At 44.3% G+C, this 12,004-nt stretch overlaps 1 protein-coding gene across 1 annotated transcript in view; it reads left to right on the plus strand.

Annotated features, from left to right (window-relative positions):
- The window catches only part of USP22 (ubiquitin specific peptidase 22), a 43,494-nt gene that overhangs the window by 10,386 nt on the left and 21,104 nt on the right, over positions 1-12,004 (plus strand). The window contains exons 2-3 of the mRNA XM_034942235.3: positions 4,181-4,313; positions 11,606-11,719. Of these exons, the coding sequence (XP_034798126.1) occupies positions 4,181-4,313; positions 11,606-11,719 (247 nt within the window). The remainder of the gene's footprint in view (positions 1-4,180; positions 4,314-11,605; positions 11,720-12,004) is intronic.

Below are 12,004 nucleotides of genomic sequence, written 5' to 3' on the forward strand. Positions count from 1 at the left end.
TCCTGGCGTGAGCCAACACGCCTGGCTGTGTTTTCTACTTTACAGTGCTGTGAAAGGAGATAGAATAAAAATGAATGTGAACCCCATGTGAGTGACCAGGCCTGCTGTAACAAACCACCACAAACCGATTAACTTAGAACAACAGAAATTTCATCTCAAATTATGAGACTGGACGTCCAAAATAAAGTGTTTGCAGGGTAGCCACTCCAGAGGCTATTCCTGGCCTCCTCCAGACACTGGAAGACATGTGCTACCTTACTCCTGTGTCTGCCTCTGTTACATTTAAATCTGATACAGTATTATCAATGGACGTGCTGTTCCACAGTGTAGATTGGGGAAAAATAATAATGCAGTGTTGGCATTGTTTAACAACAGGATACATTCTGAGAAATGCATTGTTAGGCGATTTTGTCTTTGTGTGAACATCATGGAGTGACTTAACACAAAGCTAGATGGTACAGCCTGCTGCACACCCAGGCTGTGTGAGATGGAGCCTGTTGCTCCTAGGCAGCAAACCTGTACAGCATGTACCGTACTGAACACTGTAGGCAGTTGAAAGACGATTGTAAGCATTTGTGTATCTATAGCTAAACATAGAGAAGGTTACAGTAAAAATATGATACTATAATCTTCTGGGACCGCCATTGTACATGCAGCCTGTCATTCACTGAAACATTGCTATGTGGTGCGTGACTATACCAGACATAAGATTGAGGTTTTATCAATATGTCAGAGACAGCTGTTTTCTGTATTTAGCGCCAGTTGTCTTGTTGGTTGGCTGCTTGAATAATGTTGGAGAAGCTGTCTCTTAGCTGTGTTGGCTCCGTAAGGCCTGTAAAATGTGTCTTCCCTGGTGATTGGTAAACCCGTGCAGGGGAGCATCCTAGGTTGTGTAGTAGAGATAGACCATAATGGAGTGTGTAGCACAGTCCTAGGTTGTGTAGTAGAGAGAGACTATAATGGAGTGTGTAGCACAGTCCTAGGTTGTGTAGTAGAGAGAGACCATAATGGAGTGTGTAGCACAGTCCTAGGTTGTGTAGTAGAGAGAGACTCTAATGGAGTGTGTAGCACAGTCCTAGGTTGTGTAGTAGAGAGAGACTCTAATGGAGTGTGTAGCACAGTCCTAGGTTGTGTAGTAGAGAGAGACTGTAATGGAATGTGTAGCACAGTCCTAGGTTGTGTAGTAGAGAGAGACTCTAATGGAGTGTGTAGCACAGTCCTAGGTTGTGTAGTAGAGAGAGACTCTAATGGAGTGTGTAGCACAGTCCTAGGTTGTGTAGTAGAGAGAGACTCTAATGGAGTGTGTAGCACAGTCCTAGGTTGTGTAGTAGAGATAGACTATAATGGAGTGTGTAGCACAGTCCTAGGTTGTGTAGTAGAGAGAGACTATAATGGAGTGTGTAGCACAGTCCTAGGTTGTGTAGTAGAGATAGACTGTAATGGAGTGTGTAGCACAGCAGGAGCTTGTTGTGTTTAGTTGTTTTGTTCAGTGTTACGTTTCTGAGATTCATCCACGCTGCTGAGTATATCATAAGTTCCTTTTCATTGCTGTGTACTTTACTCAGTTAACTGTAGTATAGTTTATTCTTTTTACAAGTCATGAACATTTTTATTTTCAGCTCTGGGGTGTTGCAAGTAATAATGCTACAAAAGTCCTTGTACGTGTCTTTGGTTGCGTATAAACCTATGAATTGAAGCATTAGGCTGTAGGGTACATATGTTCAATTTAATAGTTGTCTTCTATCCATTTATTTGGAAAATAAGAAACCTACAACAAATAGCAAGAATGCTAAAATGAATATTGTATACATTTATATGGATTCATCAATTGTTAGCTTCTTGCTAACTGGTTTTATGTCTGTACCTTTTTCTGAATCATCTGAGGGCTGACTGTAGACATCATGGTAGTTTACCTCCTAAGAACTGGGACAGTCTCCTACATAAGTGCAATACAGTTATCACACTCAGTTTAATTTTTCAAATAGTACTATCTAACATATATTGTCCAACTTTAAATACCTGAATTGTTCCAATAATATCCTTTATTCCTTTAAAAATTGGCGTATAGGATTCAATCCAAGATCATGGATTGCATTTGATTTCATGTGTCTTTAGATTTGGTTCATCTAGAAATTCCTAGCCTATTTTTCTTTCATTACATTAATGTTTTTGAAGAGCTCAGGTCAGTCATTTTGCAGAAGTCCTTCAATTTGGACATACCTCCCTACTTCTCAGGAGCAGGTTCCAGATGGGTCGTGTTGGTCTGAGCACGCCACAGGCGCCGCCATGTTGTTCTCTGCACTTGCCTGCTCCGTGGTGGGGATAAGTTTGGTTAGGGTGGCGTTGGCCAGAGTTCTTTGTTGTAGAGGTAATCTTTTCCCGTTTAATTGACTGAAGTCTCTGGAGTGATACTCTGAAACTGTATATATCTATTGCCTCAATACACAAGTACACGTGTGCATGCATACATACATACATACATACACAAGCGGCCTGAGTTCCACCTCTGTGGGTTCAACCAACCACAAATCAAAGATATTTGGGGGAAAAAAGGGATAGGTGCATCAGTACTGAACATGTACAGACTTTTTCTCATGTCATTATTCCTGAAACAATACACTATAACCACTGTTTGCATAGCATCTACTTTGTATTAGGTATTGTAATTAATCTAGAGATGATTGAAGGTTTATGGGAGGATGTGCATAGGTTATTTGCAAGTACATTTTGTATCAGGGACTTGAGTATCCATGGAGTTTGGTACCTGAGGGGATCCTGGAATCAATTCCTAGATACCGAGGGACAATTGTATATGTAACTTAATATATTTTTTTAATCCAGGTGAAATTCACATAATACAGTAAACTGTTTTAGAGGAATCATTCAGCAACATTTCGTGGTTTACACTGCTGTGCAGTCACTGCCTTACCTGTATCAAATTTGAAAATGTTTTTATCTGTTCCTTGTTCTCCCTGTCCCCAGCCCCTGGCAACGTCCTGAGTTGTGTTGGTGGATTTATCTATCCTGAGTATTTCATGTAAATAGACTCATAGAATACGTGACCCTTTGTTTCTGGCTTCCTTCACTTAGCATGATATTTTCAAGGCTAGTCTGCATTGTAGCATGTGTCAGTACTTCACTCCTTTCTGTGGTGGAGTAATTAATATTCCATTGTGTATATGCTACAGTTTGTTCATCCACTCATCTGTTGATGAATATATGGACCTTTTCTACTATTTTCACAGTTGTGAATGACACAATATTTTTTTACCCAATGGTTCTAGCATCTACTGATGATTCTTGCCTGAATCAGTTACTACTATGATAAGCATAAAATGAAGATCTTGTATTTTTGTCTTTTTACGATATTTATTAGATGGAATTCTCCTGCGAAGAAGACTTTGTGTTTGTATAGTATTAATTTCTTTTTTAAAAAATCTGATGGGTACATAGTAGGTGTATATGTTTACCAATCTGGACTTATGGATTCTTTTAAAACTCAGTATAAATAATTCCTCTTACTCATTTCTGTGCTCGAATTGTGCAACTATTGCCAGTGGCGGCTGTCCCTGTTCACACATCCCGTTAGTATTGTGAGTCAGTGGCACTCCTGGGTGGTTGGGGGTGTAACGGTTGTTTAGCACTGTGCTCATCATTGCCGTGATTAACATTTCAGGTTTGTGAGGTCTGTTTCTTGGTAATGCCCTGCTCCTTTTTCTTTCTTCTGTACATTGCTTTGATTCATGTCTCCCTCCCTTTTTCTTGTTGCTTCTAAATTTGCTGTGGTCCTGGAACCTGGATTTGCAAATCTGAAATGATGTCCAGGTTAAGGGTGACTAGGTGTGAGTTGCTGGCCTGCAGTGGGGATGGGAGCTGGGCTTGGGGTGCCCATCAGGATCAGGAGGAGGAGGTGGGGGAACATCCCCGTAGCTTACAGGGTTTTGGCAGTTGAAGTTGTGGACGGAGTTTTCCTATGGGGAGCTAGTTTTCATCTGAATGAAGTCCTGTTTGGGGGAACTGAAAGGATTAAACGATCCTCTAGAGTGGTAAGCCTTGAAGATGGAATTCCCTGTCCTTTCTTCCAGTAGCTGTCTTGGGGGGGATGCTTTGCTTGACTGTTTCCTCTGAGCACCCCTGTCTTATCACACAGCGTTCACTCCTCCTCTTCTCTGAATTTCAGGCCAAGTCCTGTATCTGCCATGTCTGTGGCGTCCACCTCAACAGGCTGCATTCCTGCCTCTACTGTGTCTTCTTCGGCTGTTTCACAAAGAAGCATATTCACGAGCATGCGAAGGCGAAGCGGCACAACCTGGGTGAGGCGAGCTTCTGGGATGAGGGGATAGTTGTGGCCCCCAAATTGCTACTCTTTGATTTTTTGATTTGCAGTTCCACTCTTCCAAAAGTCCACTTTGTCGTTTGTCTCAAGTAATGCGTGCCCCTCACTGGTGACACTTGGAAGTGAAAGGGACAAGCCGAGCTCAGCTGAATCGCGTCCTCAGTTTGCCTTAGCATCCGATGGTTCTGAGTGAATGGCCTGCTGTCTTATGTCCAGCTGACTTCCTGTGAAAAGTTGCACTGTCCCTGCTAATGAAACGTCAGACCCTTTGAAACACATAGTTAGGAATCGCCTTAGGCAAACATTTATAAAGAAAGAGCTCCATGCAATATGAGGTCACTGAGGCTGGCGTGGGGTTGGGTGGGCATAGGTGATTTTATGGCCTTCAGCAATGGGTTTCATTGTTTCCAGTCACACAGTTCTTGAAAAGGCTCCCTTAGCACTGTGTGTGGCCTCAAGATTAATTTACCTTTCACAGCCTTACAAAATCAAACTCATTCTACATTCTAGAAGTTACATAAAACTCAGTTTTGCTCTTGGCTTTTTCTTTTTTTTGAGATGGAGTCTCGCGCTGTCACCCAGGGTGGAGTGCGGTGGTGTGATCTTGGCTCACTGCAACCTCTGCCTCCTGGGTTCAAGCAGTTCTCCTGCCTCAGCCTCCCATGTAACAGATTACAGGTGCCTGCTACCACACCTGGCTAATTTTTGTATTTTTAGTAGAGATGGGGTTTCACTATGTTGGCCAGGTTGGTCTCAAAACTCCTGACCTCACGTGATCCTCCTGCCTTGGCCTCCCAAAGTGCAGGGATTACAGGCGTGAACCATTGTGCCCGGCCTTGGCTTTGTTTTCTGACTTCGTGCATTAACTGTTTCTTCTACACAGTAGTGTTTTCCTTGGAATGCTCATGGAGTTGGCAGGATATCCTTCAGAACAGCATTTTCAAGGGGTCCAAGCTAGAGACCTGTTTTAGGGAATAGTTCATGTGAGCCTAGCAATTCCAGGTAAAGATATTTTTAGGCTTTCCCGCCCTGAAGTTCTGTAATTTGATGCTCTTTTAAAAACATTAGCCTAGAAAGACCTATTGGAAACAACATGCGAGTCCATAAAGTCACTGCACCCACGTCCCTTACAGCTGTCTACAAGGAGTACTCGTAGTAAAGGATAAGACCCACGGCTTTAACTGAGGCTGACGACACAGATAGTGTGTCTGATTTTTTTTTTTTTTTTTTTTTGGAGACAGGGTCTCACTTTGTCTGGAGTCCAGGCTGGAGTGCAGTGGCGCAGTCATGGCTCCCTGCGGCCTTGACCTCCTGGCCTCTCGTTGGGACCACAGGCACACACCACGACACCTGGAATCCCAGCACTTTGGGAGGCCGAGTGACTTCCTGTGTTGAAAAATTTTTTGTAGGCTGGGCGTGGTGGCTCATGTCTGTAATCCCAGCACTGTGGGAGACCAAGGTGGGCAGACCATGAGGTCAGGAGATCGAGACCATCCCGGCCAACATGGTGAAACCCCGTCTCTACTAAAAATAACAAAAAAATTAGCTGGGTGCTGTGGCGCACGCCTGCAGTCCCAGCTACTCGGGAAGCTGAGGCAGGAGAATGGCTTGAACCCAGGAGGCGGAGGTTGCAGTGAGCCGAGATCGCACCACTGCACTCCAGCCTGGACAACACAGCGAGAATCTGTCTCAAAAAAAAAAAAAATTGTGGAGACAGGGTCTCACTATGTTGCCTAGGCTAGTCTTGAACTCCTGGGCTCAAGCGATCCTTCGGCTGTGGCCTCCCAAAGTGCTGACATTATAGGAGTGAGCCACCATGCCTGGACACAGTGTGTCTGATTTTTTTTTTCCCACTAATTTTTTTTTTAAAGAAGTGAGATGAGGGAGGAGCGGTGTGGCTTGCACCTGTAATCCCAGCACTTCGGGAGGCTGAGGTTGGCAGATTACCTGAGCGCAGGAGCTCAAGACTAGTCTGGACAACATGGTGAAATCCTGTCTCTACAAAAAATTTAAAAATTAGCAGGGCATGGTGGTGTGTGCCTGTGGTCCCAGCTACTCACTCAGGAGGTGGGAGGATCTCTTGAGCCTAGGAGGTCAAGGCTGTGGTGAGCTGTCATCAAGCCATTGCACTCCAACCTGGGTGATAGAGCAAGACTCAAAAAAATAAAGTAAAAAAGAAGTGAGACGATTTAAGGCAAAACATACCTGTATCTTCTATGATGTGTTTATGATCCAGCTGTTTTCTTATGGACATCTGGAAGCTGTCACCTCAATATCATGCTGTGCAATGGCACGGTCTCAGCTCACTGCAACCTCCGCCTCTCAGGTTCAAACAATTCTCCTGCCTCAGCCACCCGAGTAGCTGGGCTTACAGATGCACACCAACATGCCCAGCTAATTTTTGTATTTTTGTAGAGATGGGGTTTCACCATGTTGGCCAGGCTGGTCTTGAACTCCTGACCTCAGGTGATCGCCTGCCTCGGCCTCCCAAAGTGCTGGGATTACAGGCATGAGCCACCGCGCCTGGCCCTATTAACCATTTTTAAGTCTACAAGTCGGTGACATTTAGCACATTTACAATGTTGTGTGTCCACCACCTCTCTAGTTCAAAACTTTTTTGCACCACAGAGGAATGCGTCGTTAACAGATCACTGCCTGTTGCTCTCTCTCCTGTCCCTTGGTGACTTGAATCTACTTTCTGTCTCTGTGGGTTCTCCTTTCCTGGATATTTCATATGTGTGGAATCATATAACATGTGGCCCTTCGTGTCTGGCTTCTTTCCGCAAGCATGCATTTGTGATTCATCTGAGTTGCATTATGGATTAGTATTTCATTCCTTTGTATGGCTCAGTCATGTTCCATTGTGTATGTAGACCACATTCTTCATCCGTTCATCTGCTGATGGACGTGTGGGTTGTTCCCACCGTCTTGGCGCTTAGGAATAGTGCCACTGTGGACATTGTGTGTAATTCTAGGGGGACATGTTTTCATTTCTCTTGGATGTATACCTAGAAGTGAGCTGGCAGGGTCATCAGGTCACTGCTTAACTTACGTGAAACACCATCTTTTTTTTGTGGCTGCACCATTTTAATTCTCACCAGTGATGGACAAGCTTTCCAGTTTGTTCACATCCTTGCCAACACTTTTATTTTTTAATACCCATAATAGTGTGAAATGGTATCTCATTGTGGCTTTGATTTTCATTTTCTTAATGACCAGTGATGTTGAACATTTGTTCATGTGCTTGTTGGGCCATTTGTATATGTTTGGAGAAATATCAGTTCATGTCCATTGCTTTTTTTAAATTGGGTTGTTTGGTTTTTGTTGTTGTTCTTTATATGTACACATGCACAGTATACAGTGTGTGCGTGCATTGGGGTGTGTGTGTATATTCTGGATACTGGACTCTGAGCAGATGTATGATTTGCAAATGTTTTCTCCCATTTTGTAGGTTCTTTTTAGTTTCTTGATAGTGTCCTTTGAAGCACAGGATCAGATGTTTTTAATTCTGATGAAGTCCAGTTTCTTTTTTCTTTTCAAGACACTATCTCCCTCTGTCACCCAGGCTGGAGTGCAGTGGCACAATCACAGCTCACTGCAGCCTCAACCTCCCAAGCTGAAGTGATCCTCCCAACCTCAGCCTCCTGAGTGGCTGGGACCACAGGTACGCGCCACCACGCTTGGCTGATTTTTTGTATTTTGTGTAGAGATGGGGTTTTACCATGTTTCCAAGGCTTATCTTGAACTCTGGGCTCAAGTGATCCTCCCATCTCTGCCTCCCAAAGTGCTGGGATTCCAGGTGTGAGCTGCTGCCGCCCAGCCTGGTTTTATTTTTTCTTTTGTTGCTGATGGTTTTGTGTCAGATCTAAGAATCCCTTACCAAATCTGAGGTCATGAAGACTTGCCCTTAAGTTTTCTTCTACGAGTTTTATACTTTTGGTTCTCATATTTAGGTCTCTGATCCATTCGAGTTAATTTTTGTATACAGTATGAGGTAAGGATTTGTAGGTGAATATTCAGTTGTCCCAGCAGCATTTGTTAAAGAGATACCCTATCCCCTCAAATGGTCCTGATGCCTTGTGGATGTCGGTTGGTTTTATGCAGTGGGAGCGTTGCAGTGTGAAGGCGTCTTAAAGAAGGCCTAAATCTAGAAGGATTTACATAGGCACTGGAATGGTGATCCGTCTTCCCAGGCTAGAGTTTTTGTTGTCAGCTACACGTGTGGGCTGTTTTTCATGGGATATCTTGGCCTTACTGTAAATTCTCATCACCCTTATTGTAAACTTGTCTCTGTCAGGATTTCTCTGTGACGTCCATGTGCTGGGGCTGTACTGCTGATGAACAGGAAGTGGCAAAGGTTGATGGCTGAGCTCTGCGACAGCTCCCACCAGGATTTTAACATCGTTGTTGGCATTTTGTGAATTTTTTGAGTAGGGCAGAAGGTAGCCCTGGGAATCTTAAACTGCTGTTTTGAGTTTCAACAGATCTGCTTTGGAAGACTTCAAAGATTTACTACAATATAAGTCGTAGGAGCTTAAGACATGAAATAGAATAAAACTGTGGTGTTCCAAGACTTCCCTGTTTATCCGGGGATGCACTTAAGTTACATACTAACCTAATCATCACACAGCTCTGGGAAGCACTAGTACCGTTGCTATCAGCATCTTACCGCAGGGGAAACTGAGGCTCAGAGGTGTGGAGTAATTGATGAAAGGTGCACAGCTGGCAGGTGGCATAGTGAGGGCTGGTGCCAGTTACTCTCAATCCATGGTCTTTCCTCTGTGCTTCGCTGCCTCCCGGGTGTCTGACATCGCGTGGATTTAAGCCCCACTCTCCCAATTTTTTTTTTTTTTTGAGACATAGTCTGGCACTCTCGCCCAGGCTGGAGTGCAGTGGTGCAGTCTTGGCTCACTGCAGCCTCTGCCTTCTGGGCTCAAGCCATCCTTCCACCTAAGCCTCCTGAGTAGCTGGGACCTTAGACACACACCACCACACCCGGCTAATTTTTGTAGAGATGGGGGTTCACCATGTTGCCTAGGCTGGTCCTAGAACTCCTGAGCTCAAGTGATCCACTCACCTCAGCCTCCCAAAGTGCTGGGATTACAGGTGTGAGCCACCACGCCGGGTTTCTCTCCCAGTTTTTAAAAAAATATTTTAACTTTTATTTTAGTTTCAACGGTACATGTGCAGGTTTGTTATATAAACGTATTATTCAGGGGTTTGGTGTACAGTTTATTCCCTCACCTGGGTATGTACTGTAGTACCTGACAATTTTTTTTGTTTGTTTTTCCTGATCCTCTCCCTTCTCCCACTCTCCACCCTCAAGTAGGCCGCAGTGTCTGTTGTTCTCCTCTTGTGTCCATGTGTTCTAATCGTTTAGCTCCCACTTATAAGTGAGAACATGTGGTATTTGGTTTTTCTGTTCCTATGTTAGTTTTCTAAGGATAATGACCTCCAGCTCCATCCATGTTCCTGCAAACGACATGATCTCATTTCATTTTATGTATACATGGTATCCCATGGTATATATGTACATTTTCTTTATCCAGTCCACCATTGGTGAGCATTTAGGTTGATCTTATGTCTTTGCTATTGTGAATAGTGCTGCGATGAACACATGCATGCATGTGTCTACGGTAGAGCCATTTACCTTCCTTTGGGTAGGTAATCCTGGTTCGTTTGGTTTTTTTTTTTTTTTTTTTGAGACGGAGTCTCGCTCTGTTGCCCAGGCTGGAGTGCAGTGGTGAGATCTCAGCTCATTGCAAGCTCTGCCTCCCAGGTTCACACCATTCTCCTGCCTCAGCCTCCTGAGTAGCTGGGACTATAGGTGCCTGCCACCATGCCTGGCTAATTTTTTGTACTTTTAGTAGAGACGGGGTTTCACCATGTTAGCCAGGATGGTCTCAATCTCCTGACCTCGTGATCTGCCTGCCTCGGCCTCCCAAAGTGCTGGGATTACAGGTGTGAGCCACCACACCCGGTTAACCCCAGTTGTTTATAAATTGTTGAATGGAGAGAGTACCTTTTTTCAGGCACTCAGAGGACTTTATCTTACTTACTTTTATGATAAAATAATTAAGAGCCCAAACTATTAGTCCTATTTTATTTTATTTTTTTGACTTTTTACAAATTATTACTTTTAACAAAGAAAGCAAAAGTGGATCTTATTTCCATAAAATAAAGGTTTATGTTGACAATTAAAAACTGGACATGCACACGATTAGAAAGTTCAAACGACACGAAAATGTATACTTCTCCCCAAAGGAAACGACTGTGAACAGTTTCTTGTGACTGTTTTAGAAAATTGAAATTTATACATACATATGTATCTCTTCTTATTTGTGAAAAGAATATACTAGTATTACTATAATTTTTTTATTTTTATTTTTATTTTTTGAGACAGAGTCTCACTCTGTTGCCCAGGCTGGAGTGCAGTGGCAAGATCTTGGCACACTGCAACCTCCCCTTCCCAGGTTTCAGCTATTCTCATGCCTCAGCTCCCCGAATAGCTGGGGTTACAGGCGTGTGCCACCATGCCTGGCTAATTTTTTGTACTTTAGTAGAGATGGGGTTTCACCATGTTGACCAGGCTGGTCTTGAACTCCTGGCCTCAAATGATCTGCCCACATCGGCTTCCCAAAGTGCTGGGGTAACAGGCATAAGTCACAGCTCCTGGCCTATTAGTCCCATTTTATAGAAGATGCAGTTGAGAAATTGTGGTAGAAGACCCACCTTCAGGTAGCTCTGGGTCAAGATGTCAATCAAAGTCATCCGATGAGAAACTATTTTCCCCCTGTACTTAAGGTAAGAGTAGCAAATGCCGCCAACCACAAAAGTCACAGCAAGTTGCTGCCACATTCTTTATGGTGATGGTGTCAGGAATTCTAGATGGAGGGAAGCATAGTCACTCCGTGTCAGGTGGCCAGGACTGAAAATATCCAATGCAGTTGTACCAGTTTTAAATACCACGCATTCAGAGAAGGTGGCAGAGGTCCTGATCCTGGAGTATTGGCTGCTTTGAAAAGTATGTATGGGTCGCCTCTGTTTTTTAAGACACCTCAGCCCTGGGCATGAGCTGCCAAACACAGTGCATGCCCCTCACCTGCTCAGGATAGGAGACCCCGCTGGACTGGCTTCCCTGCTTGTGAATAGGAAGGTGCTGTGAACAGTCAGTATGTACAGAACCTCGCTGTGTTTAACTCTGCCCTCCAGCCTTCCATTGTGGTTTTTAATTCAACTTGGTTTCTCCTCCCTCCTTTCTCTCCTCAGCCATTGATCTGATGTACGGAGGCATCTACTGTTTTCTGTGCCAGGACTACATCTATGACAAAGACATGGAAATAATCGCCAAGGAGGAGCAGCGAAAAGCTTGGAAAATGCAAGGTTTGGTTCCACCTCAGTTTACCTGCTTGATCCTGCAGTTCCCTCATGTCCATCAAGGGCAGACCCAGTAGGAGAAAGAGAAGTACCTAGGTGGGAAGTGGCGGGCTGGTGGGAAGAGGCCGTCCCCACCTTCCCCTAAGGCCCACAGTGGAGTCAGCTGAAGCTCTGCATGACAGGGGAGGTGGCTAGCGTCGAGGCATGCATAGCTGCCTGTGTGCTTGGGACCACTTCCAGGGTGCTTCCCTTGCAGGTCCCCCATGGGCCTGCAGCTGGGCCAAGGGAACA

This window comes from Pan paniscus, chromosome 19, assembly GCF_029289425.2.
Source record: "Pan paniscus chromosome 19, NHGRI_mPanPan1-v2.0_pri, whole genome shotgun sequence".
Classification (NCBI taxonomy): domain Eukaryota; kingdom Metazoa; phylum Chordata; class Mammalia; order Primates; family Hominidae; genus Pan; species Pan paniscus.